Source organism: Sphaerodactylus townsendi, linkage group LG04 (assembly GCF_021028975.2).
Source record: "Sphaerodactylus townsendi isolate TG3544 linkage group LG04, MPM_Stown_v2.3, whole genome shotgun sequence".
Taxonomy (NCBI): domain Eukaryota; kingdom Metazoa; phylum Chordata; class Lepidosauria; order Squamata; family Sphaerodactylidae; genus Sphaerodactylus; species Sphaerodactylus townsendi.
Genome location: NC_059428.1, coordinates 148,984,344 through 149,012,202, shown reverse-complemented (window position 1 = coordinate 149,012,202; position 27,859 = coordinate 148,984,344). Strand labels below are relative to the sequence as shown.

The window sequence follows — 27,859 nt, the reverse complement described above, 5'->3', positions numbered from 1 at the left end:
GGGCCCCTGGTGATTCTGAGCACATCATGCCCAAGGCAGCTGGCTCCGCCACCATGCTGACACTTTGCCTAGCCATGATAAGTTTTCTCACCCTCTGAGATCCCCTCCCACCCAGGAATGGGGTTAAGGAGCAGAGGCCTTGAGTTCCCACTGTGGGAGAAACCGACTTTGGGAGAAGACCACCCTCCAATCCTGCAGGCAAAAAGCCCTCTAGCCTTTTGCTGGCCCTGTGGCCATAATAAAATTATTCTAATTATTCTAATTGCCCTCAAGCCAAACGCTATTCAATGAAGGACCCTTTGCCTATTTTGACACTGCTGAGCAGCTGGGTGGCGATCGGGTTGCAGTTTCTTAAAAAAGGAGCCAGAATTCTCAGGGGACGGGCAGAACGGCTGAGATCAAGGAAGGAAAACGGGCAGAACACTGGGGCAAGCAGAGCCAGGAGGATTCGGTTGCCCGCCCTGACTCGTGTGGAGAACTCCTGCAGGAGAATCCTTCCGGGAAGCGTTCCTGCTGCCCGTGGATCTGATGCAATCAGGTTCCTTGTTGGAAATCCCAGGGAGAGGTACACTGGGGCGAGGAGGAAGGAGAAGGCGGAGGTTTGGGAAAGGTAGGAAGAGGTCCCGTAAGCTGCAGAGCCAAAACAGTTGTCATCAGCCTTGCAACAGCTCCACGAAGGCACTTCTGGAGATCTGGGTGAGCCTCAAAGGTGTGGTTTCGGCCCACTCTTCAGGACAAAACTTTACAGATCTCCAAATGCTGGCTAAGATGATGCACTCCAGTTGCACGCTGTCAGGGCTTAGAGATGGAGCAGCACCCACCAAATAAGCCTGCCACAGAAATCAGAGTCTGGTGTCTTTCCAAGTGGCTACAAGGCCAACGTCTATCTTGACTGAAATAAAAGGATGCAACCAGCCCATCCTGTTCAAAAGAGGCTCCACAGTCCAGAAGAGGACAACCAAAGTATAGTAGGCACCAACCACAATGCTGGGATATAATTGCATTTTCTGTACAACCTGGTCGCAGGAGCTCAAGATGAACGTCCTGTTCTGAGAAAGGTAAGTAGAAGAGTCCTTAGGAGGAAAGGCAGTTTTCCGAAGGCCCCGTGACCGGCCACAGTCCCCTCATTTGACCCACACTCTCCACTGCTCAGCTCATTCATCTGATGTTTTTTCTTTACAACAGCCAGGAAGAAAAACAGGCCAGTGGTTTTAGCCTTGGGCATTCCAGTCCAAAAATTACCCTCTTATAACTGCCTGTGGGGGCTAGAATACAAAACTGATTTACATCTTGGCGATGTTTTTCATTTTCATTTCCCCCCACTAATTTTAATTTAACCCGTTAGAAAGATGTATTTGTTTTTTGTTTCCAATGTCCTACTGCTGTCAGTAGGAAACCAGAGGCAGTTGGCCTGTAACTTTCTCCATCAAATTGAGATGGAAGACTTGAGGAGTGTTCTCCAGTCACAGCTGACTTACGGTAATAATCCTGCAGGGTTTTAAAGGCAAGAGGTGGACAACAGAGGTGGTTTGCCGCTGCCTGCCCGTATGCAGTGCCTCTGGGCTCCCTTGGTGGCCCATCCCAACTATGAACCAGGGCCAGTCCTGCTCAGCTTCTGTGACCTGACAAGATCGGACTAGCTTGGGCCATCTAGTCCAAGGCAAGAGACAGTCAGAGGTGGTTTGCCACTGCTTTCCTCTGCAGCGCCATCCCGGACTTCCTGCCTGGTTTCTCACCTGTTCCTCAGATCTCATAAGATGGGCTATCTTGGCTTATCCACATCGGAGCCTTGGGGGCTGTGGACCTCAACAGAGGGCTTGTTGCTGCCATATTCCAGTTATTTGGCAGAAAGGAAACCTGTCTTAGAGACAATTAAAATGAGGGTTTGGACAACCTCAGAGGCAGGTGGTGTTACAGTGGCAGGCACAGCAAAAGCACAGAGGACTTGGCAGAAGAAGACCCCCCTCACCTTCAGGTGACGTTGAAGGCCTCAAGAGGAGGCCACAAGACCCCTTGAGTTGGTGGGTCAACACCACTGCTCAGCCTGAGAATAGAGGCTCCACTTGCTCAAATTACACCAGACAGGCAGTTTGTTTAACTAAACAATAAAACAGTTCCAGGAGACTGAAATTGGGAGGGTGGGTTTGATGGCAGAAGGTATGCGGCGGATCCCTTTTCTTCTGGCTGTTTGTGCAGAATCACCTCCCAAAAGCTGCTTCCCCACCTGCCTACAAGAAGTGGTGGGTGCTGACATGGTGGTGGATTTTAGCCTCTGGAGAAAAAGCACAGGGCTCAGTTGGAAAAATCCAGGCTGGCTGAAACACTGGTTTAAAAAACAACAACAATAGGAAGAATGGAATGCGTGGAATCCATAGCCTCGCTGTTCTATCAGATTCCCACTTGGCCGCTTTCCTCACATGGATGTGCACACCAGAAGTATCGCTCTCTGAGAACTCTGGATTGGGAAAGATTCGAGTGCAACATGCCGGCCAAGCACTTCTGGGCACTGATTAGCCAAAGATAAAGCGGCCATCAACAGCTTCTCCATCCTCTTTTGATGAGTCCTACCATATTTTTTTATTTCACTGGAATGTGTTGTAGTCTTTTCAGACTCCAGATCAGGAGTTGCTGGTTTTTGAAATGTACAGATGGGACACAGATCTGCTTCTCTTCCCTAAGGATTTTGCGGAGACTGGCTGATTAAGATAGGCTGAGGTCACCCTTGAGGTTTGGGGAGATGGGCAGTTGGTGGTTGTGTGTGTATGGTAGAGATACTTCCTTGTCTCTAGGGTTTCATCTGCATCTCTCTCTCTCTCCCCCCCCCCCAATGATTCATCCCAATGGGGAAGGTGAAAGGACAATAAATTTTGGAGTTTGACCTGCTCCCTCCCTGTCCCTGATAAGGAGACAAACACCCCACCAGCACAGGGACCAGAGCCAATTCATGAAATGGCTATGCCTATACATTTCCCCTCATGCTCCTTGTGAAAAATGTAAAACACTCCCCATTGGCAAACCCCGGCACTCTGGCAATATTTAAGCCGCCTCGTGGACTGGCAGAAGGCTTGCGGCATCAAGTGCGACACACGGACGGGACCCGGTGGGAAAAGGAATGGTGAGTTTCCTCTCCTTTCCCAGCTTAAGAGAATCGTTTATGTGGGTTTCTGGTGGAGGGGTGGGGACAGATTTTGTCTGAGATTCTTGGGGGCTGTTTACATAGAACTGTAAATAAAGGAACGAGCGGCTTTGAGAAGCTGTCCGGAGTCAGCCAAATGGGCTGCTGCTGCCTCTCTTCGGGCAGGCATGAATGGATCCATTTCAATGGTGTGGTTGTTCTCAGCGTACAGTCCCAGACCAGCAAAGGACCGCGGCTTGTGCCAGGAGAGTGAAGAGAGAGAAGGGTATGATCGGAATGCATAAAACTTGCAAACTTTCCTTTTGCAGAGTCACAGGTACAAGACAAAATTTACTTTCAAAAACAACAGTCACATTTTAAAAAATTAAGGCTAATCAAAATATCACTAAATTGGAAGTTTCCCCAGAACTTATTTTTTAGTCTAGGGAAGCTGAAAACACTGTGTATTGTTTTGTGTTGTTTTGACTTAACCTAATATAAAGGTATTACCATGATGCTAGTTTTTTGGAATTATCTGCAATCTTTTTCTATGTAGGGGGTAGCAGAGTCTGTTAACTGAAATCAGAAAGAAAGATGGTGGGGGGAGAGGGAATGCAGAAGTTCCCAGAAGTCCTCCGACTTAGGAAATTCACCTGAGCAATAGGTATATTTTAGCCTAACCTGAGCCTTTCTGTAGCATCTCTGCAACTGATGTACCCCTCTCTGGGTGTGGACTTACTTTTCAATGGGCATTTCCCACCACTCATGGATTACAGGTGCATCTTCATAGATTCCACAGAGGTTAGCCTGAGCCAGCAACTTCCAGTCTGGGGAAATTTTCTCAGTGGCAATTTGCCACAAATAGCACAACACTTGTGTCCTGGGTATTTCACGCCATCCTTCGGCTGCAGCCACTGGACTGGACTAACCGGCCAGTGGCCCTGAAGGTTTCATTTTCAACCCATTTATAATATGTAAGCAGAATGTATTACCTGGGCCAGACTCCTCGGTAGAGAAGTCTTTGTTTTCTCACTGTGACGTGCGTGCACTGAATTTGTCTCTAGTATGCATCCCTTTGTCTTGTTTGCTGACAAGTCTTGAGAAATGGACCTTGTCATGTTGGTATTGTGTGTTGCACTTTGAACTGTGAGAATATGGAGTTTGTAATGGCGATGACCACTCGTGAACATGATGCTCCAGAGCCAGCCATTCTTCTGCTCCATCTTCAACGTATAGGAAGTTTGCCAGGGCCGGAACCTGCTTTTCTTTCCTTGCCTTCCTTGAAGGAGAGACGAGTGAGTCGCCGCCCAGCAATAACGAAGTCCATGTTCATATGTGCTTTCTGAGTTCCAGGGAAGCTAACATCTCACAAATGTCCTTTGGCTTAATGTGAAATCCAGACTTCAGAGTAGCTTTATGTTTATTGCACCACTATGGACACCTTAAGCACCCGAGGAGAGCCCTGCTGGGCCAGACTGAAGTCCATCTAGGGGTACCTCCTGCTCCTACCAGCGGCAGCAGCCAGATGCCAGTGGAAGCCATTTTCCCCTCTGGTGTCTGGTCACCAGTGGTGCTTCTGCCGATGCACGTGTAGGTTCCACTCTTAAAGCTTACTGTCTTCGACGGATCTAGTTTCAGTGACGTTGCCCTCGTTCCCCAGATGGAAACCCAAATGGGCTCATCATTTTCCTGTACCAAGCACTGTGAAAGTAGCACACCTGTTACAACAACAGCAGCAGCAGCAGCTCTTTCCTTCAGCAATCCATCCGGATGTCTCCAGCAAGGTCTGGTACCTGGCAGCCTCCCAGCTTCAAAGTCATACAGCAAAGGGACTCTCTTAAACTTGCCTCACAGGAGAGAAGGTGAACTTCTCAGCTGGCACCGCAGTCTCCTGGTGAGCTCTGCACTTTCCAGAGACTTCCTGCCTTAGGGAGGGAAGGTGCTGGCCAATTATGGAAGCCACACCCACACGCAAGGTGGTGCTTTGGCTCCCGCCCCTCCGTGAGCACCCTTGAGTGCCAAGATCCAGGGAGGCGAACTCGTTCGTCTGCTCCCATGACTCCTGCATGACGGCTGGCAGCAATTTCGAATAACTCATTCTCTGGGATTCTGCTCCATGGCTGTTGCGGAGGGGAACTCTCCTGCTCGCCCTGTTGATGCACCACTGGCTTGACGAGGACTTGCACATGGAGCTGTAAGTGATGTCTTGAAGGGGCTGCCACATTGGAATAAGTGCTGCATCTTCAGGATGGCAATGGGGGTGCAAAAATTAATATATATTTTTCTGGAGAAAACAAGGCTCCCATCTTCCCTAGAGCTGAGGAACTGACTGCAAATCTAGCAGTATGTGCATTCCAAGCCTGAAGTAGAAGGGTGATTTCCTCTAATTTTGCACTGTATTCTGAGCACAAGGGCACCGAGGAGGTTAGCTTGGACTGCCTCCTTCTGCGGGGATGGATCGGGATCTCGGATCCAAGCCTAAAGCGTTGAGCGCAACCTCTCTTCAGTTTCCCACACCAACACATGTGCAAGTAACTCTAACTGATCCTTCCCGTCTGTTGGAGGTTTTCTGCAGCAAATGCTATGAGATCCAGAGTCTTCCGGAATACCTGAAGACCTTGGAGAGGGTGCAGGTGGCTCAACTCCTTTTAACCAGCAGAGAGGCTCGGTCCTTCTAATCTGTCACAGACATGGGAAGGTGGCAAAGGACTGTGCCAGAATGGAGCTGAGGTATTTTAGCCCTTGTTGCTTCCTGGGTTTAGTGCTCAGGCACAGCATTGCCAACATTGTGATTACAAAAAAGAAACCCATTTCAGAGTCAGGCTTTTGGCCCCTCTGGCCCAGGACCATCTGATCCAGCCAGCAAGTGTTCTCCACCATCTTTCCCAGCCCCAAGACCCCTTTAAACCAGAGGTACTGCTCAGATCAGAGGCCAACAATCTAGCGTGCAATCTGAATCTTGTTTTGGTATCCGGTCAACTACAATGGCATCTTTTTGCTTCCAGCACCCAACTTGAACAGACATTTAAAAAGCTGCTGCCGACTCCAAATCCAACGCAAAGGAGTCTGATGAATGAGTAGATGCTGATTGTCGGTAGGGAAAAACAGCTGGTTCCGATAAACTTGCTATCTCTCCCCCCCCTCTCTTGTTTGAACAGATAAATGCACCAGGAAGAAAAGGCATCCGACCAATACAAGAGGCTATGGAGACAAGCAGTTCACCAACCATGTCAACCACCACAAGCCACTGGAATGCGTTTCCCCAACAGAGCTTGCAGCCTGTGGATATCGTTGTCCTGGTTCTGTACTTCGTATTTGTCTTGGCAGTTGGACTGTGGGTGAGAGAGGAGTTTCATTCCACAATCCGTTTCTATCATCGACTGGGTTGGGTGATTCTGAACAAGCCGTTGATATATCTTCAGGGTTGTTGCTCCTTTTATGTTTTTTGCAGTCCATGTGGAAGACGAAGCGCAGCACTGTGAAGGGCTACTTCTTGGCTGGAGGGAAAATGGTGTGGTGGCCGGTAAGTTATCCCTTGGATCAGAATGAATCAGTCTTTGTGGGATGTTGTAGTCCCAGTGAGATTCCAGCCTTATCCCTCCTAGCCTATACTGGCAGAGTTCACACAGCACCTTTCAGAAGGCTGGCTATGTAGGTTGGACTTGGGGTGGCCAGTGGCCACCCAGACTCTTCAGTGCCCGTCCTTTGGGTCTAAATACTGAAAATCAAAACTGTCTCTCCTCTCCCTGCTTCTCATTCGTGTTCGTGTGTGTGTGTGTGTGTGAATCAGCATGTGAAAGGGTGTTGGTGGGATCTGGATTGGACACTTCGTTTGGAATCCCCCCTGATCCACTCTAATCTGTTTGGTTTTTTTAAGTTACATGTTTCTAGTTGTGCCAAAATACAGACACTGATATATACTGGGAAATAATACCTGAATGTACACTACATTCAATGTAGAACTAAGCATAAACATCTCACAGTGCCCTCTTCCCCCAGGGAAAGATAAGAAGTGGGGAAAGTCCTCTTCTGTGCCTGAGAGCCAACGACTTCCTGGCTGCTGGCCATGTTGCCAACTTGCCATTAATCCTGTAATTAACTGCTTCATAATCTTGTTTCTTTTTTGCAATTCTACAATTTCTTCTTTTTAAAGAAAATATAACTGTTCTGCTACTCACCCTGTTTCCCGGAGGTTCGCCAATTGTATTGAAATAGCAATAAAAAACCAATAAATAAATTCATCTCAAGTTCATGCTCCCTCCACCCTGCCCCCCCCCCAAAGTTAGTGTGAAGGGGCACTTTTGCTAAACATTTCGGGGTCTTTTTTCCTGGTCTTTACAGTTGCCCCAATTTTTAAATGGGGGGAGGGGAGCAGGAGAGGCTGCAGCGCAGAATGGTGAGAAACTGAGGGGCTTCTACCAGCCACTGCACCAACCTGATCACCCTTCCTGCTTCCTCATAAGCACATGGCTTGTCCGTGCTGGACAGAGCAGGGCCTTCAGTTCCATTCAATAACTTTGCCAGAAGCAGCACAGAATACATTTGACTGAAGGGTGCATCTCCCAGTCAATATCGGCCTTGCCTGCATTCTCTGAAATAATTTGCATGAACTAATGGCAATTTCGGACAAAAGGGCTAGTTATGATGCAGAAGTAACCAAACACCCAGGCGGCTGTTCCAAGGGGAATCAAGCAGCCATTCGGGGGGGGGGGGGGGCCTGGGCTGATACTTCCGCCGTCTCTGCTGGGCTAAGTGTGGAAATCTTGCCAGGGGAGAGAAATGACAGGAGCTGACTGATTGCTTCTCCCAACAGGTGGGGGCTTCGCTGTTTGCTAGTAATGTTGGCAGCGGGCATTTCATTGGCTTGGCGGGCTCTGGGGCTGCGTCTGGAATTGCTGCCACAGCCTATGAGTGGAATGTGAGTACCCCTTTTATTACACAAAATGGCCCCGCTGGAATGTTGGGCAAGGCTGCTCTCTGTCCCATGTGTGCAATTGCACCTGCTTGTTAGGCTTCATTCTACTGGCATGAGTCTCAGAGGCAGAAGGTATCTTGATGGGAAACAGGCTAATGGAGTCTTACTTGGAGGAGCAAAGTGCTGTCCATCTCAGGAGCTCTGAGGCTGCTCAAAACGTGTTGGGAAATTCTGCACCTCTCTCCATCCTGCCAAACAGGAAATCTTTATGAAGACAGTTGCAATGCTCAGGCAGCTGATAACAGAGTTAGTACCTCCACTAAGGACAGCAATGATAACTTCAGACGGATAGCATGCTAGTCTGTAGCAGTATGCCTAGAAATATTCCAGAGAGCATTTTGATAAAGGTTTCCCCGCGCCTTCTCACGAAGCCTGCTGGGTGGTGTTGAGCTAGACACAGTTCTCTCAGAACTCTCTCGGTCCCGTCCACTTCATGACGTGTCTATTGTGGGAAGAGGAAGGGAAGGAATTTGTAAGCCACTTGGAGACTCCTTGAAGGCGGAGAAAAGTGGGGTATAAAGACCAACTCTACCTCCTCCTCCTCCTCCTCCTCCTCCTCCTCCTCCTCCTATTATATCCTGCCCTGAGCAAGCCTCAGCCTAGTCACATGGTGTCTAACTGGTTTTGTGGCTGTGCCCTTCCCTCTGACCCACATCTCCCGTCCTTCCTCCCTTCCTTGCTTCCTTCCTCAGGGCATGTTCTGTGTTTTGGTGCTGGCGTGGCTGTTCCTTCCCATCTACATTGCTGCTGGGGTGAGTAGCAAGATCCACATGTTCCTTCTCAGGTACTGGCAGCCCACAGTAACATTGTCCAGATCGTAGTTCTTCAGCTAGCTGTCAGAATCCCAAAAAGGCTCCACTCCACCCCCTTGCTCTGCCCTCTCTGGCCTGCAAAGCCACAAGGCCTGCTGGTCAGTTTGGAATGTGGACCTCAGAGCCACCAGATTTGTTCACACGAACACACAAACCTGCCTGATATTGAGTCAGACCTTTGGTTCATCAGCCTTGTCTGTTCAGTGGCCCCTCCCACACATGCAGAATAATGTACTTTAAATCCACTTTTGAAATTGTTTGCAAGTGGGTTTTGTTATTCCGTGCCGTAAAATCCAGCTGCAAAGTGCATTGAAAGTGGATTGAAAGTGCTTTCTTCTGCATATGCCGACAGGGGCTCTCCAGGGGCTCTGGAAGAAAGAGGTCTTTTGCATCAACCACTATCTGATTCTTTTAACTAAATGTGTCAGGGTTTGAACCTGGGGCTTCTGCTTGCCAAGCAGGGGCTCTGCCACTCAGCCACCACGGCCCCTCTCCCTGAAACTGAGATCCTTAGTTTTTGTCTGGTACTCCTATACGGGACAGGTGAGGAGCATGAAGAGAGAAACACCAGCCTTCGCTGTCTCCTGCGTGCCTTTCCACAGCAATACCCACATGGATTCACTTTCATTTGCTAATTGTATTCAAACATTTCCCCAACCGCCACATTGGCCCAGGTTACGTACAAAGAATCCACCCATGCAGGGGCCAAACAATCCAGCCCTAAAACAGAAAGCCTGCACTTCTTTGCCCCAAGATCAGACCTACTGATTAACTATAAAACACCCACTTAATTATTATGAGAAGCCCACCTATAATTAACTGTGAGAAGCCCACCTAGAAAGGACAGCCTTGCATTTTTTGAATGTAAAAGAGCCAGCATGGGAACTTTGCAAACTTTAATAGATTTTGCATAAGCAGTTGTGAGGGAGACAAATAGGCCCAGCCCACCCACACAACCGAGGAGGAGAAATGAAAGGAAGAGTCTTCCATTGTGTTACGTATACAGTGATACAAGGGGCGGGGGGCATGCCACTGAAACGAAGCACGTGGCATTTGGGGGGGGGGGGCAGAGAGAACTTCAAAGCCACTCACTCTCCCACCAGCAAAGTCTCCTGCTCATCCTTCAGCCTGACGCTTGCTGGCCACGTGAGGAATGGCCACCGTGAGGCACTGAGGCAGTCTGTATTTGTGCAGGAGAGCACAAGACCTCACGAGAGACGCCTTGATTTTCATGCCTGTGCCAAGATTTCTTGTGTGTCTGGCAACGTTGCTGAGAAGCAAAGCCTTGCTTTGCTAGAGCGAGAATTCAAGAGGTCATGCGAGGAGGAGGAGGAGGAGGGGGAGGAGGGGGAGGAGGGTGCAGCCTTTGGAACTGGACCAAGGTCATCGTGGCACTCTCCCCCAGCACGCTGATGCCCTTTGCCCTGTGGTCTCTTATCTATCCCTCATCATGGATATGGGTCATGGATATGGGCCATCATGGATATCATGGACTCACAGGCTTCAGAGCAGGCTTCAGAACAGAATCAACCTTTTATGGATCTCATATTTCTGCAAAAGGTGGCAGAGCTGCTAAATAAGGCAAACCATACCCCAAAGCACCTCGCAAAATTTGGCGCCTCTACCTAACATCAGATATATACAATCTTTGCAAAATATCTCTGCAAAATATCACCCCCTTGACCAGTGCTTCCTCGTTCCTTTCAGGTTACAACCATGCCAGAATACTTACAGAAACGGTTTGGTGGCAAAAGGATACAGATCTTCCTAGCAATTCTCTACTTGTTTATCTATATATTCACCAAAATCTCAGTAAGTAAGGAGGCGAGAGGAGACAGAACAGAATTGGCTTGGAAAGAGTAGGTCAACATAGGCTTAATAAATGTCATTTCTGCCTGTTGATGTTGCTCTTATAATTGTGGCACATGTAGAACAACAGACAAAGTCATAAAAGGAGAGGGAAATTCTCCTCCACAGGGTTGCACTGAAATAATTCATCCTCCCTGCACAAAGTCACATTCTGGAGAAACGAGCGGTGACTCACGAAAGCTCGTGCCCTGCCAGAACGGTGGTTAGTCTTGAAGGTGCCGCTGGGTTCTCACTCTTTCTGGGCACATAAACAGGTTTGGGGGAGATATATTGCCCCCAGTTGCCCGTTTTTTAAGAATCTGTTCTGACATCACATCCAGCTGGGACAGACAGGATCCTATTCAAAGGAGCCTTTTCAGTTCTTAAATATGGGAGGTGTTGCTGGGATGGGTTGCCCACGCGACTGCTCCACAGCCAACGCTATAAACAGAGCACAAAAGGAATCTAGGATTTTGGTCATGGATCCATTCTGGAAAGGCTGAGCATAGGTCACAGATTCTGTGTGGTGCCTTCAAAAATATGTGCTAGCCGCATTGCTTCTAAAGCCTTACATGGAAAGAATTTGTAAGATAACTGAGGGCCATTACCTCTGGGTGACTGGCACTATTTAACAACCAGCTATCCCATATAAACTTTTTACCCAGGGAGTAAAGAGCTGAAGCGGGCAGGAACTCTGATAGACGGCTGCAGTAATGTGAAAGAGCAGGAGAGCAGGTCAGTTTGCCCAAGGACAGAATTGTCCTCTTTATCAGTTTTGTCTGTTGCCAGGTTTTCTATTTTGGCGGCCGCCATCTGTTTGGTTTTCTCTGTTGTGTAAACTTATTCCCTGGATTCAAATTAAGTAAAGTGCCAACAGAAAGCACTATGTGTAGAAGAGGCTCAAGAGATGGTTGGCCTGCTTGGCTATTTACTAAACTCATTGGATACCAAGCTTTAAAGAGTAACTTACTAAACCTTCTCTCTGGTTGTTCATCAACAGCTCAACAGCCCTGGCTTAGACCAACCATGGAAGAGGTGCTGAGGGCCCCTTTCTGTCTGGACCCCTTTTCTCTTCCAGAAGTTGTAATTAACGACAGGGCTGTTACCGCAGTCAGGACTGACCGAAGATCTCTCAAAAGCTGGCTCGTTTTCCTTTTTAAGGAATGATGTAAAGTTATCTTATTTGCGCGCCCTCTAGCAGAGTTCAAGCTGCAGGGGTCTTCTTGAGGGGCATGAATGAGTTTTTATGGTGCTTTGTACATTTTGATATTGGAATCACAAGCAGTCTCGTGATAAAGGAAAGGTGGGGTATAAATATTTAAATCAACCAAGGGGGTCACAGGCAAAGACAGTGTCACTAGAAGTCATTGTAGTACCTCCGTTGCTTTTTGTCATCTACCAAAATATTTGTATTTCTGTTGTTGTGCAGTCCTATTTGTTTCCAGAATGGATGTAGGCAACTTTGGGTCCCACTGACTGGAGGGAAAACAGCATGTAAATACTGTAACTGAATAAATAAATACAAGACAGGGAGCAAATAAAAGGGCAGAGGTGAAGAAGCAAAAGCACCAGACAAGTTCTCCAGGCAGGCTGCCCAAGCAGCATTTGGGGGCATCATTGCAGAGGACCAGATGCCCCACAGAGGCCTGGCTTACTCCCAGTCCTCTCTGGCATGGGAGGGTTTGGATTTTAACTTCTGGGATTGCACTGCCAGCAGATATCCAACCCTGCAGGGGCTTGGCTCAGACCTCGCTGGTGGTGGGGCCAGGAGGTGAGGGGTGGACCTTGCTTGGGGTAACAGGATACTGCCAAGAGCAGCAGGCAAGGAGGGTAGAACATTGTGCCAAACAGACAGGAAAAAGGAAGAGGGTGGCGATTAACCTACAACCAGCCCCCAATTGTAAAGGCCAAAAAGGCTGAGGAAAATAAGATAAATTATGCATTTGCAACTCTCCCCCCCCCCCCCAACCCAAAACTAAATAAATGTCCTTGCATAAATACACATCCTTGGAATATCTTTTGCATATTGTCTCCCACAGGTCGACATATACGCTGGGGCCCTATTCATACAACAGGCCTTACATTGGGATCTCTATGTGGCTGTGACAGCCTTGCTGTTAATCACAGCTATTTACACTGTGGCAGGTGAGTCTGAGCCCTTTCAAGGGTCAAATGGGAAAGAGTCTCGATTTATCTCTCTCTCTCTCCCCTCCCTCCCCACTCTTCTACAACAGCATTCAGGGCAACTCACAACCCAGAGATTGGGACTGTGAAACAATAACGCAGACAACAGCAATAAGAAAATCAATAGTATTAAATCAGCAAACAAGCAACGACAACCGAAACAATGATCTCATCAGAAACGCAGTATGCAAATCGTACAACACAGTCACAGTGAGAATTCCTTGTTATATTTAAGAAACTCAGTGGCACTAAAATCCACAGCTGATAAAACCACAAAATAGAAGCCTGGCACATAAACACCTTCAAACAAATGCAACAAGATTAATTGTTGTGGGTTTTCCAGGCTGTGTGGCCGTGGTCTGATGTTTTTGCTCCTAATGTTTCACCCGCATCTATGGCTGGCATCTTCAGAGGCAAGTCATGGCAAAATATGCCATGGAGAAAAGCTCAGCTTACCATGATATGCCTCTGAAGATGCCAGCCATAGATGCGGGTGAAACATTACGAGCAAAAACTACCAGACCATGCTCATAAGCCAGGAAGTTAGAAGGGTCACCTCTTGATCTGAATATTTTGATGCTGATGCGATGTTTACTGATTGAAATGTTTTTCCTGTTTTAAAATTTGTTATATGCTACCCCAAGCCCGAAAGGCGAGGGCTGGGATATCAGAACAAGACAAAAAACCCACAACCGTCAGTTGATTTTGGCTGTGAAACCCTTGGATGATACATTAAATACAATAAGAGTTTTTTGATTCATTAGGTGGGGAATGCTTGGAAGTTTAATTTCAGAGGGTCACCATGTTGGTCTCTGGTAAAACAGCTAAATTTGAGATTCGAGTTGTTGGCCTTAGACACCATGAAGAGTCTCAGTGTATAAGTTTTTCAGAGTTGAGAGAGCTTTGACTCCCAGAAGCTGATATCCTGAAACTCTTGTGCAGCGGTTCTCAATTGTGGGTCGGGACCCCTTTGGGGGTCGAACGACCCTTTCACAGGGGTTACCTAAGACTCTCTGCATCAGTGTTCTCCATTTGTAAAATGGATAAATGTTAGGGTTGGGGGTCACCACAACATGAGGAACTGTATTAAAGGGTCGCGGCATCCACTGCTCTTGTGGATTTCTAAGGTGACTGGGCTCAAATTTGATTTGAAGAATTTGGTTACCTGTTGATGAAAAGCCAGCTGGAAGGGAATCATGTGAATGGGCTCGATGCACATCCAGTTGCTGTCCCACCACACACCAGGCGTCTCAGACTGGACTGATTCCTACTGACGAGAGAGATCAACATTCAGAAGACAGAATTTCATGCAGGTGCCCCTTAGAGAGGGCACAGTCAGTACTCAGCACGTGACGATGGCACAGCTCTACCCCAAGGGCGGCAGCAACAACTTCTGTTACCATTTGCTGCTCTACTTGCTACTTTAACTGAGGATTTATTTGGACCCGAGAGTTGCGGTGTGTGGAGTCAGCACACGAGGTCCATTGAATGGGTGGCTGTCTGCTCCCAGTGCTCTGCCAACACACACAGGCCCACTATCCATCCATCTCACGGGTGTCACCTTGTGCACAACTAATCGTGCATTATAAACAAGCCACTCTTTGCCCTGTTGAGGATCCTTATGTGTACTGATGTGCTACATCTGTTTTCTCAAGCTCCTCTGGGCCATTTCAGATCAGGAAAAGAGCGGGGGTGGGTGGGGGGGCTTAAGGCCCTTCTGTCTGCAGTGCTGATCAGAGTCAGGACCCTGCACACCTCGGAATCACACTCTGTGCGCAGAATTCCCAGAGCATTTTTCCTAACAACAACCAGTATGCACATATGTAGGACGAAAGGACTTAGTGAACAGGCCCCTTAGAAATTTGACATGGCCGAATCCTGCCCCCTTTCCCCGCCCCCAGATCAAGTTCATTTGGTAAAACCTGATTGTGTGGTTAAGTCACTTCCTGTGTGTAGCCCAGGCACTAAATCTCTCTCGAAGGTCGTCACAGACAGTGATAAAATCTGAGAAGAACTAATCTGCCAACAAACAAAAGAATCCAGGGAGTGGTGGCATTTTTGAAATATACAGCATATCGTTGCATTGTGATTATGCTCTTAACCTGGATAGTTTCTCAAGGAGTAGCCAGAATATTTTGGCTTATGAGGCTTTGAGGAAATGAGAAAATACTGAGGGTGATGACGGCAATATAAAACCTTGATTGACTTCAAGAGATCGAGAAGACGATGAAGGTCACCAAAGAAAGGGTGACTCTATTCTAGCCTTCATCATCTCCTTCTGATGTTCTCCAAACATCATTTCTTAGCGTCAGTCCCTTTTCATCTGCTTCCTCATAAGGAGGAGAGATGTGAGTTGGAAAGGCTACTAAAGCCTTTAAAGTGCGGTCCACTTAAAAGAGGCAACGCTTCTTTGAAACGGTTCAGGGGATCAGCTGATCCTTCAGGCTTTGGAGGTCTTGCAGTGTTTAGATACCTGTCCAAATGTGTGGCTTTACTCCTCCTCTCCCCTCCTCAGGTGGGCTGGCAGCAGTGATCTACACGGACACCCTACAGACCGTCATCATGCTGGCTGGGGCGCTGACTCTCATGGGTTTCAGTGAGTAGCTTTTCCAGTTTACTCTTCTGGGTATAATGCAATGAAGAATCACATGGGGCCTCGAAAACAAACGTTTTCTGCGGCCTTACCTTTTGCGATCCAGCGCCCACTGTCACGACATCTTACACTTAACAAAACAATAATGAGGACTCACAAAGGGTGGCGAAGGTTAGCATTCCAAGCCTGCTATGTGTTACTTTATGTTACACAGCAGATGTGAAAAAGAGATCCCGCCAGAGAGGGAGTTGGGTTTCAATAGCAGGAGCTTGAAGCAGATTCAAGTGATGGACCCAGTCTCACAAGTGGTGCAGAAGTATGCTAGCCACGCCAACTAGCTGAACTCGCAAGGCTCTTCCATTTAGCCCAGGAACCACTTCCAGCTGTTGATTAGTTGGCAAAGCCGGCAGAATAGTGTCAGAAAGGACTGTAAAAAGCCGGCCATCCTTGATTCCCACTGAATCACAGGGAAAGCAGGAGTTCCAGCTGATTGCGTATCACTCCCCCCCATCCCATCCCATCCCATCCCATCCCATCCCATCCCATCCCATCCCATCCCATCCCATCCCATCCCATCCCATCCCATCCCATCCCATCCTTGAACTCATTTGGCAGCCTCTTCAGGTACACCATTTTCTCTCAGCCTCTGCCCTTTCCTTCTCCACTGTTATCATGTGGAGATGATCACCTTGCCTTAATCTATATGAAGAGCTTTAAGTCTTCTAAAGCATTCCATAAATGCTGAGACCCATTTTATTTGGGAGCAGATCCTTACGCGGCTTAGATGTGTGTATCAGAAGATGTTATAGGAAGTGTATCAAGAGGAGGGCGGTGGTGACCTAGCTGAATAGCCGACAGGACGAGACCACAATATTATCCGGCGGTGGGCTAGAAATCCCATTCTTTGAACTGAATGAGTTCCGTGAAATAGCTCCTACAAAGCAAAATGCGAGTGGCAGATTCCTGTTTTCTGCTCCAGGCTTTGCCAGAGTCGAAGGCCTTGAAGATTTGAAGGACAGGTACTTCAAGGCCATTGCCAAAAGCCACCATGGAAACAGCAGTTGCGGATTGCCAAGAGAAGATGCCTTTCACATATTCAGGGACCCTGTGACCTCTGACCTCCCATGGCCAGGGGTCCTGGTTGGAATGACCGTTCCATCTCTGTGGTACTGGTGCACAGACCAGGTGAGTCTCACTGGAGAGGCTTTTCTTCTGGCTGATAGCAAATCACTCTCCATGCACAACCTTAGGAGAGAAGCTTCTGTCCCTGTAGCTGGGGGAGGGGGGGCACAGGGGGCAGAATTACATCATGCTCTTGCATATGATATTTCACTCTGTGCTGTGAGATGGATAGCACGTTTTCTGCAGCTACAGAGACTAGGACCAGGAGTCATGGGTTCAAGGGGAAGGAAAAGAGATTCCACCTAAACACCAGGAAGAACTTCCTGACCGTCAGGGCTGTTCGACAGTGGAGTGCATGACCTCGGAGTGTGGTGGAGTCTCCTTCTTTGGAGGTTTTTCAAGAGAAGCTGGATGGCCATCTGTCAGGAGTGCTTTGATTGTGTGTTCCTATATGGCCAGGGGTTGGACTGGATGGCCCTGGTGGTCTCTCCCAACTCTATGATTCTATCTGTGTCACTCTTGCAATGTAAGAACCGTGTCCGTCCCCCCCCCCCCAAGCTTAAGAGGGGTCTGAACATCAGGGGAAGGCCTCCAGAGGGACTGGATGGCCACTGTGTGAGACGGGATGCTAGATCAGAGGGGCCCTCACTGGTCTGATCCAGCAGGGCTCTTCTGATGTTCTTAACTTGGGCCCCCCAATCCCAACTAGTATATCCCTGGAACCAGAGTGCTTCCTCCCTGTTGCTCCGAGGTCACTGCTGTCCTGAAGAGAAAGTTTTGGGCATTGACAATGGGGCTTCCCAAAAAGGATCGGATGTACAGCTGTAATTATAAATAGTGCCTATTCGCAGTGGCCTGTTTGCCAAAACGTTTCCTTTGCTGCAGGTCATTGTTCAAAGGTCGCTGGCTGCCAAGTCCCTGTCGCACGCCAAGGGCGGATCTTTACTGGCCTCCTACCTGAAGGTCCTGCCTCTCTTCATGATGGTGTTGCCCGGCATGATCAGCCGCATCCTCTTTCCAGGTGAGGAGTGCCAGGCAGGTGATGCCTTCCGTCCAGGGTCTCCGTTGCAGAGGGGTCAGGTACTCTTGGACTTATGAAAAACAAGTCATTAAAAAAAAACAGCCCAAGAGGGTTTGTTGTGGGTTGTTTTGGTAGCTGCCGGGCATCAACAGAGGTCAAATGGGAAGGAAGGAAGGGTCAAATCCCAGAAAGAGCACAGAAGGGGGATGCTGTTGCTGCAGGTGAGCTGTAGCCGCTGTAAGGAGATGGGTCTAGACGGTGGCCAACCTTCACCCTTCAGGCTGGAAATCTCCTGGAATTGTGAAAGGTCTCCAGACAGCAGAGATCAATCCCCCTGGAGAAAACAGCTGCTCTGGAAGATAAAATCTACAGCATTATACCCTGCCGAGGTCCCCCTCCCCCCAAACGCTCCCCTCCCCAGGACCGCCCCCCCCCCCCAAGATCTCCAGGTATTTCCCAACGGACAGCTGGTTCAACCCTCGTTCTGATTCACCCACCATTCTGGCAGGCAGGGGACAAGGCATGTAAATGAGGGCTGCCCCTTAGGATCTGTGTCGTGTGATGTGTACATGGGTTAGGGTTTCACATCAGCTCTCTAAATCTGTCCCTCTCTGTCAGGTTTTTTTTTTTAAGTCATGGCTGTTTTTAACTGTGTTGCCCTGCAGATCTGGTGGCTTGCGCTGATCCAGAAACCTGCAAAAAAATCTGTAAGAACCCGTCTGGATGTTCTGACATTGCTTATCCAAAACTTGTCATCGAACTCCTACCAATAGGTAAGGGACTGTCCTGCCTCCCAAAGGGTCTTGGAAGGTGTGACTGGTCAAGAACACAACAACCTGTGTGCCACCGGGTTTGGTTAATCACTCAAAGCACCGCATTCCAAGTTTGGAGCAACTTCTCAGGATGTTCTAGTTAGTTTCCACGCACTTTCAGCCTCCCAAGTTCTGATTGGTCTGATGGGACCTCTTAAGTCTTTTCTGAGCCGGGGGGGGGGGGGCATCTGGAATTCTGACACAGCACGATGGATGCAGCAACCACATGGCTGCTGCAGGCACTATGCTGGGTGTCCCTGCATTTAGGGCAGCCAGTTCTATATAAACCTATCTGTGCATTAAGGTTTCTGTCTACATTTTTTCATTTAATGTATTTAAACTTCTGTTTCTCCTTAACGAGGATTCAAAGGAGATTACATCGTTCTCCTTTCCATTTTAACCTAACAACAGCCCCTTGAGGTAGGTTAGGCTGAGTGTGCGTGACTTGCCTGAGGTCACCCAGCACGTTTCCATGGAAGACCTGGGATCTGAACTTTCGTCTTGCAGATCCTACTGTGACGCTCTATCCACTGCACTACGGCTCCCAAAGTCATCCTCGGGGCCCTTGCTCCAGGCCCCACCTCCTTTTCGGGTGGGGTGGGTAGCGTATTTTACCTTTTATTGTAGGGAGCAATTGCATTTTAATTTATCCTGCGCACAGCCTTGAGCAACAGAAAGACAGTTAAATATTTATATAATACTAGTGCTAGGTGATCTCTAGAAAATCAATATTTTCCCAGCACTGTCAGATGTCATATGGAATATAGTGATTACTAGCCTTATTCATAGGGTTGAATCAACTGCAGAGGTAATAAGGGGTATATAGTATTCTGAACAGCCATAAAGTGGTCTGCAAGTAAATGTGAAGTATTAGGATCCTGGTTACCAGCTACAAATGTGCATTTAAAACTCCGTGGGTGGGGTGCGCCACCTCTTAGGCATACCTGCTGCGGCCTCAACTCTAACCTTTCTATGTCAGCCAGTTAGCAGACAGCTGATGCTCTACACATGCCTAGAGGAGTAATAAAGACAACATTGGGAAACATGGGCAGTGAGCCCGTGGCATTGAAGGAAGGCACTTTGTGTCCTGGACTCCAAAGTGGTCATTATAAGATCATAAGGAAGAATAATCTATTACAGTGAAGGAGTCATGAAAACACTGATGTGGGGCTATTCAGCAAACAATTCCTGCCTTCCTCTAATCACACAAACCACTAACTTCCAATTTAACAGGAAGGTGGGGCTGAGAACACCAGCATTTGAAACTTGGCCCCAGGAGACAGAAGAAGTTGACCTTAGTGGGAGCTATAATCAGTCATCTGAAGAGTCTTTCGGGGGGCCCACCTCCCACAAGAGGTGATGTGTTTCCTCCTGCTCGGTAGGGAACACGTCCTTCAAAGTTACTTTCCTCGGGGGCCTCAGGATTGAGCATATGATTGGTTCAGGCTCAGCCTCTCTCGTGGCCTCTCTCAGGCTGGTGTAACAGTGCGCCCTCTCCTTTTGGCTCCAGGGCTCAGAGGGCTCATGATGTCAGTGATGATTGCAGCCCTGATGTCATCCTTGACTTCCATCTTCAACAGCGCCAGCACCATTTTCACCATGGACCTCTGGCGGCATTTCAGGCCCCTGTCTTCCGAATGGGAACTGATGATTGTGGGCAGGTGAGACACCCTGTTGGCACCCAGCACGGCTCCGCCAGAAAGCCTCTGGCTCTTTTGTTTTTTGTTTTACCACCTGCTATTGTGGACCAAAATGGATCTGATGGAGAAAGAATTACCTCTGCAACTCAAGTAGTGAATATGCCTCGTGCAAGTCACCAAAAATGTCTGGCAGTTTTTTTGCAAACTTTTTTTTTGTCTTCAGATCTTCTGTGTTGATTTGTCTTGTAAAAATTCTGGGGGCATGCTTCATGTGGCATGGAGAGCTCATGCAGCACTGTGGCTAGCCCTGCTGGGCCTAATTGTTGCCCTACACGAACAGCATGCACCCTGGAACACACCCGGGGCTTTCTGGTGGCTGTGCATTGCAGGGATCAGGCGTGGTAGGCAGGCTGGTTGTAAGGGAAGCATGTCTGTCACTATTGACCTTCTTCTCCTGAGGAATCCCTAATTCCACGCACAGTCTGGAAACCAGTGCCTAGGGCAAAACTCCTCGAGAAGAGGGCTGCATGGCAGAGGCATTCCTCCAGCGACAGGGATTCCCTTCATGCCAGACCAGTGTCTTCTGGTGTTTCAATTAAAAAATTAAACATCCAGTGAGATTAAAAGTTGTGAGCCGCTCTCAGCCGATTTGCAAGAGCAGCATACAAATTGAACGAATGAAAGAACAAACAAACAAAAGAACTTATGCCAGAGCAGAATACAGCCCAGTAGGAAAAGGGAGGTACGAGGCGAAGGGCCCAAACCTGCCTCATAAAATGAACAAGCAGTGACCCGGCCTTTCTCCCTCTGCCCCAGGGTGTTTGTCCTGCTCCTTGTGGTTGTGTCCATCCTTTGGATCCCGCTGGTACAGGCCAGCCAAGGTGGCCAGCTTTTCATTTACATCCAGACCATCAGCTCTTACCTGCAGCCTCCTGTGGCCGTTGTCTTCATCCTGGGTTGCTTCTGGAAAAGGACCAATGAGAAGGTAGTTCTATGGAAGGGAAGGGTCGTGAGATGTGATGCTTCTTCCCAGCTTCTTGTTCCAATGTGGGGTTGCTTTTTTTGTCTCCTCCCAGGGTGCATTCAGTGGCCTTTTGGTCGGGATGGTCGTGGGCCTGATCCGGATGGTGCTGGATTTTGTCTACATGCTGCCACAGTGTGATCAGCCAGACAGCCGGCCAGCTGTAGTGAAATACGTTCACTATCTCTATTTCTCCATCATCCTGACAGTGGTCACTTTGATCGTGGTGGTGGTGGTCAGTCTCTTGACAGAGCCTCCTCCGGAAGAAATGGTGCGGACCATACACTGGTGCTGCTGCTTGTTCTTTTGACATGCATCTGCACTGCTGTCCTGCTCTCCGGGCCCCTCAAACCTTTTCACAGATCTGAAGCAAAAGAGTGACATTGCTGCAAGATAGTTCCAGCAGGTAGCCATGCTGATCTACAGCAGAAGAGCTAGATTTGAGCCCAGCCAATTTTGGGGCCAACAAGACTTTGAGGCTATACATTTTTGAGAGTCAAATTTCCCTTTATCAGATGCAAGCAAAATGGGTGATCCCCAAGTCCTTATATCCCGGTTTGAAGGATGGAGGGGTGTTAAAAAGAGTCGGGATGCAAACATATAATACAACACGCAATCAGATTTGCTAGGGGACAAATACTAAGGCAGATCTCCTCTCCTATTAGTATGTTTGCAAGAGGCTTTCTTTGGAGAAGTGGTGGGTTGGCTCATTGTAAAAAATCGCTCCAGATTGGAAGGGAAAAGATGCCACACTGCTGCGTGAATGATCCTTAATCCTTTGTGAAACCAATGGAACCAAATTATGTTAAATCCTACAGCCAGAGGGCATTTCTCCAAAGAGATCTCGCAAATGAGTGTGGAACGCTTTTCCAGAGCCAGTCTTGACAGCTATAACAACAAGAAACTTTATGATAAAAGAGTATATCCTCAGGGTGCTTAATCCTGCAACCAGTACTACAATAAGTACTTCCAGTGAGTCAGAGAATTCTCAGGCCTGACTAGATACAGAAACATAAGCAAGGGCTACTACTATTATGTCCCAAAGTTTGCTGGGCTGTCCTTTTGAAGCAAACTTGGGAGTCTGCAAAGAGAAGCAGCTCTGCTTCATGAGCTCTTTCTGTGCCAACAGGTCAGTCGTCTTACATGGTTCACCCGCAAGGATGTTTCAGGAGTAAAGGACCCTGCAGGAACCTCCTTGCCCAACTCTGGAATCCACGAAGTTTCCCCTCCTCTTGCGGTACAGCTCAGCATTAGTGATGGCCCGGAAAATGTTTGCTACGACAAGACAAGTATGTGACCCACTGCTGTTCCAAACCTTTGCCTTCCATACGTGCCAATGAGGGGAGGAGAGAGATTTTTAAAAAAACATTTTTTCTTCTCCCATGGCACCAAGGCACTCAGAGTCATGGCAAACGTTGTTGTGGATCTGAGCCTTGCAAACTCTGCATTTTCTTTGCAATCAGGCCCAGTGTTCCGAGAAGCATTGCCTAACGCCAAGAAAGCCAGCCGACAATTCTGGTGCTGTCTGTTCCTGCTCGAGCCTGCTTGGCTTTCTGATCAGATTCAGAAATCCCCTCTTTGAATCCCTTTCTCTCTGTCTCTCAAGGTTCAGGTGGCAGGTTGAGCTGCTGGAAAGTCACTTGACTGTTGTGTCACAGAGACCTCTAGAGGCAACACGTAGAAAGGGTCAGTCAGCAGCACATTCAAACTGATGTTACTTGGTGGAAGAAAAGCTGCATTTCATGCAGAAGGCGCCAGGTCCAACCTTTAGCATCTCCGATTAAGAGAATCTCTATGATAGCAGGTGTGTTTTTTAGGAGCAGCAGTGGCATAGGAGGTTAAGAGCTCGTGTATCTAATCTGGAGGAACCGGGTTTGATTCCCAGCTCTGCCGCCTGAGCTGTGGAGGCTTATCTGGGGAATTCAGATTAGCCTGTGCACTCCCACACACACCAGCTGGGTGACCGTGGGCTAGTCACAGCTCCTCGGAGCTCTCTCAGCCCCACCCACCTCACAGGGTGTTTGTTGTGAGGGGGGAAGGGCAAGAAGATTGTAAGCCCCTTTGAGTCTCCTGCAGGAGAGAAAGGGGGGATATAAATCCAAACTCTTCTTCTCTTCTTCTTCTTTTTTAAAAAAAGATCTTCTCTGTCTCAGAGGCAGGAAAGCTGCTCCCAGTAACACCAACTCAAATGAACCAGTGGTATAAAGGCAGCTTCATATGCTGTTACAGAGTCTAACACACCTTCAGCAGTGAGTGCCAAGGTCACGTGGTAGCTGTAACAGGTTGAAGATAACTCAGCAATCTAGGTGGGCACTTCTTTTGAATCATCCCAGAGAAAAGTGGGCGTGGTTTTCTGTTTGTGATGGTGATGATGTTGGAGGGGGGGGGGATTTTGGAAAGTGGGGCTTCCTTGTTGGAAGGACACGTGAGAGTTTTGGCTTTAGGGGGTGCCCAGCTAAGCTATCTGGGAATTAGTCCAGGGACCATCAGGTAGGCCAAATGTTGCTTACCAGGACCACGTTCTCACCACTGACCGTCTCCTCTTCAGGTGCTTTGGGTGGCAAGAGAGCTTCTAAAACCATGAGACTGTTTCTGTGGATCTGTGGGATGGACGGCAGAGAAAGAGACGCTCCGGAGGCTGCTCCAGTGCCTGCCAAAACTGAAGCCACACTGGCTCCACCCAAAGAAGCGCCGTGGGTAAAGCACGTCCTCAACATCAATTTGATGCTGTGCCTAAGCGCAGGCATTTTCCTCTGGGGATACTTCGCATAGCACTTGGCGCAGCCCGACTTAAGAGGCTCTGTTAATACACCTCTGGGTTTAAAATATGAACAACTAAGACTTTTGTATAATGGTTCTGTAAAATGTATGATCTGTTTCTTACATCCCAAAGAAAAGAAAGGTTTATGTTTCTCAGAAAGTGCTCAAAGAGTTCCCAGTTGGCGGTGTCCAGAACAGCTTTAACAAAGTTATGGACCAAGGACTGTAAAATGCTTGCTTGGTAGGAGTACGGTCTTCTTTAAAATAAGATCATATTGTTGGAATTCACGTTTTAAATGGCCTGGACTTCATGACCACTGGTTGTCCCCCGCTTTGGCTTCAGTGCTTGTGCTGTACTGACTGTCTGGCTCCCTGTTTCAAATACTGGCCGAGGCCCCGGGAGCCTTTGGGAACAGGAGGCTTTTGCTCAGAGCATCCGGTTATCTCAGGCCACAACTTTCATTGGTCTGCATAAAGAGGTCAGGGGAGAACAGCTGCAGTCTGGGCTCTTCTACCCTCTCAGCAGCTCACAGGGCAATAATGTTAGCTTAGAGAGCCAGCGTGGTGTTGTGGTTAAGAGCAGGTGCACTCCAATCAGTAGAACTGCGTTTGATGCCTCGCTCTGCCACTTGAGCTGTGGAGGCTGGTATGGTGAACCAGATTAGCTTGTGTACTCCAACACATGCCAGATGGGTGAACTTGGGCTAGTTATTTGGAGCTCTCTCAGCCCAGCCTACCTCACAGGGTGTTTGTTGTGAGGGGGAAAGGGAAAGGAGTTTCCTCCTCCTCCTCCTCCTCCTCCTCCTCCTCCTCCTTCTTTCATGGGCATCTAAGTTCAGTATTAAAAGGCCAAACTGGAGATATCCCTGTACAGATATTTCTGAGGGTGAATGTGAATTTCAAATTTAAGCCTGTTTCAAACTCAGTGAACTCCCGTGCCACTCCTCAAATGAAGATTTCCATCAATTGCAGCCTTTTGAGGGAAAGATGTGCTTTGCCAGATCAGACCAAGTTCTGCGAGTCGAACACTCTGTTCCCAACAGAAACATGCCTCTGGGAAAGAGGATGCAAGCTCCTAGCCATCAGAGGTATATCTGTCCCCTGGATATTTACTTATTTATTCATTATTTATTAAAATATTTCTGCCCCACCTTCCTTCTTGTGAACCCAAGGCAGCTGTCAGGAGTCTTCAGGAGGCAGTTAATAACCCAAATTGGAAATGTAATCACAAGTCAGAATCACAAAAAGGCCTCAAACACAACTGTGGTTCCATGAAAAAAATCGGCCAAATGCCTTCTGAAAATTAATTGTGTTACAGGTTTTCTAGAAAGATGATAAAGGCAGAGTCCTCCTTAGTGGATAGACTTATTCAAACAAAATGGCCATTTTTACATCCAGAGGGATTTTCCTCAGGGATTTCCACGAGTTAATTTGTCCTAACTCAGGCTAGTCCGATCCAGTCAGATCTTGGAAGCTATGCAGGATTGGCTCTGGGGTTAGTTTTTGCATGGGAGGCCACCAAGGAAGCCCAGGGCTCATTTTGGAGAAGCAGGCAATGGCAGCTCACCACTGAAAATTTCTAGCCCTGAAAACAGCGTGGGGCTGCTGTGGCCTGATGACACTTTCTGCCAGCCAATTAGGCACCACGAACAAGTGTCTATCCTGAACTGACTGCAATTTAATTTTATTGGGCACCATGAAGGGGAATGCTCAGGAAGACTCTTCTCAGAATGCCTGACTGGTTGGCAGAGAAGTCAGTTCCCCAGGCTGAAAATTGGTTCCCCATAGCCACACACAGATGCGCCAAAAAGCTCACAGTTGCTCCGAGAGTAAAATGCTAATTGGGTTGGCATGTGTGTGATAACGTACAGCTTTGTATTTTTTTTCCAGGGGTATTTGAATAACGCCATTTAAGTAGTGAAACTAATATTGGGTGCTAATTAAAAGGGTGAAGGCTTCTTTTAGAAAGGTGGGTGAGCAAGGACAGAGGCTGAGCCTTCAGCAAGATGCGAAACTATGCCACAGCGCTGGCAAGAAGAGAGAAAAGGGACATTTCCCAAAGAGCAAGTCAGCCGTAGCACTCCTTATGAACTCAGCTGCGTGCAGCACGTTTGCAACTTGTTTTATTAAGGGAAACTAAGATACTGAAGGATTTTCATGCATACCATCAGAAAATGTTTCGAGGATCTCTTTCTGTGTATTAAACCAGCAGAAAGTATTTTTTTAACAGAGTATTTTGTAAGCAATGTAATGTATTCCCTTGCTGTTTACCTCCTGCTAAAATGTGAATTGGTATGTTTTATTTATTGTTCTGACTGGATTCAGGTGCCAGTGGGAAGATGCCTCTATTGGTCCGTGCTGCTATTTGCTTCGTTGGTCAGTTTTCCTCACAGCCAATAACCAGACTAACCCAGTGCTATGTTTCCTCACCCTAGTGTGATGCAGGAAGGGTGGGCAAATCCACAGCGACTTTCTCCTGCGCCAGCCTCGCAGCAGTGGTCAGGATTTGTGCTGGAGAAGCTCCCAGTAGATTGCGCCAATCAGCTGTGCAATCCTCTGAGCAGTGCCAGAGAAGGATAGCACGGCTGGTATATTGTATGTTGTTGTTATTTATTGTGCGTTGATCTTATTGATTTTATTGAAACTGAATATTACAGTTGGCTGCTCTGGAGCCTGGTGTGGCAGGGGACAGTGGGCTGGGGCTCTAAACAATTAAAAAAAAACCCCTATACCTAGTGCCAACAAACTGACAATAAAATGGTTTAGGCAATGTGTTATCTTACGTGTGCTTCTTCTGGACTAGTAATGTTTCACCCCAAAATCAACTTTCTTCTTGAGCCTTTCAGTGCCAAAACACGAGTGGTTGTTGAGGCTCAGATTTTGTTCTGCAAAAAAAAAAAAAAAAAAAAAAACAAGCCGGGATGGAGATTTTCTGGGTTTTTGTTTGGAGTAAAACTGGCAAAAGTCGTTTAAGCAAAAACAAACACTTGGTTTCCTGCATTAGCCTTTTAAGCAATTCGAAAGGCTGGAAACACACTTAACGCACTTGGGGATTCAAGCAGCCGGCCTCAGGCTCTTCTCTGGCGTTCCGGAACCACCGGGCAGCCATCTTGACCATGGCCAACCCAAGGAACAACCTCCTCAGCGAACTGGAGGAGATTCGGCGCCACCAGATGAAGGTCCCCATCTCAGGCAGTCCCCCCCCTCCCCCCGGCACTACCTCGTGGCACTCGGCCCCCTTTATTCCCACACCCACCCACCACCCCCAGCCCCAATTCACAGGCTTGGCCTCATAACACACACACACACACACACACACACCCATTCTCACAGCCCTCCAGCCGGAATGGCCTCCTTTCCCAGCTACTTTTGGGGGTCACATTTTACCTCACAACTACTCATTATGGCCCCTCACCCCTTACACACTCCCCCCACCCCACTGCCTAATGGCTTCTCCTTCTGGGTTTACTCCACAACTTTGGCCCAGGCGGCCCCTTTCCATGCCCTCCAGGCTGAAACGGCTTCATTTTACCACAGTTTATCTTCACGCCTGTGACCACCCCCCCCCCCCACCCTCTTCTCACAGCATTCGTGCCACATCTTCTGTTCAGTTTTACCTCACAATTTTCTCCTCAGGTGGCCTTCACCTGCCCCCAGCCTCATCCCCCCCGCCCCACGGCCTAGGCCACAGGTGTCAAACTCGCAGTCCTCCAGATGTTATGGACTACAGTTCCCATCACCCCCTGCCAGCATGATGCTGGCAGGGGATGATGGGAACCGTAGTCCATAACATCTGGAGGGGCGCAAGTTTGACACCTGTGGCCTAGGCCTTCCCCTCCCACTTGGCTGCAGGTGTCTGGGGGGCAGTGGCCCGAAATGGCACCCTCTCTGCAGCCAACCAGCCAAATGGGCTGGAGCCATTTCAGAGGAAGCCAGGAGAGGGTCTCCGGAGACTC

At 48.3% G+C, this 27,859-nt stretch overlaps 1 protein-coding gene across 3 annotated transcripts; it reads left to right on the top strand.

Moving 5' to 3' along the window:
* Positions 1-2,412: 2,412 nt before the first annotated feature.
* Positions 2,413-26,673, top strand: SLC5A11 (solute carrier family 5 member 11). Of its 3 annotated transcripts, none has more exons than XM_048495583.1 (16): positions 2,413-3,115; positions 6,274-6,453; positions 6,567-6,638; positions 7,929-8,033; positions 8,783-8,842; positions 10,610-10,714; positions 12,790-12,895; positions 15,450-15,530; positions 16,507-16,712; positions 17,535-17,670; positions 18,336-18,443; positions 19,993-20,143; positions 20,939-21,107; positions 21,199-21,414; positions 22,273-22,432; positions 23,692-26,673. In XM_048495583.1, the coding sequence occupies exons 1-16, from the start codon at positions 3,113-3,115 to the stop codon at positions 23,913-23,915; spliced, it is 2,082 nt and encodes a 693-aa protein (XP_048351540.1). In that variant the 5' UTR covers positions 2,413-3,112; the 3' UTR covers positions 23,916-26,673. The 3 variants fall into 3 exon arrangements, with proteins under 3 accessions (XP_048351540.1, XP_048351542.1, XP_048351541.1); XM_048495584.1 differs by lacking the exon at positions 2,413-3,115 and adding an exon at positions 3,356-3,452; XM_048495585.1 differs by lacking the exons at positions 8,783-8,842; positions 10,610-10,714.
* Positions 26,674-27,859: the final 1,186 nt, after the last annotated feature.

Bases quoted from the DNA above. Each gene is read 5' to 3' on its own strand.
- SLC5A11 (XM_048495583.1), top strand. The intron at 8,034-8,782 runs GTGAGTACCCCT...TTCCTTCCTCAG, and splicing joins CCACAGCCTATGAGTGGAAT to GGCATGTTCTGTGTTTTGGT. The intron at 8,843-10,609 runs GTGAGTAGCAAG...CGTTCCTTTCAG, and splicing joins CCATCTACATTGCTGCTGGG to GTTACAACCATGCCAGAATA.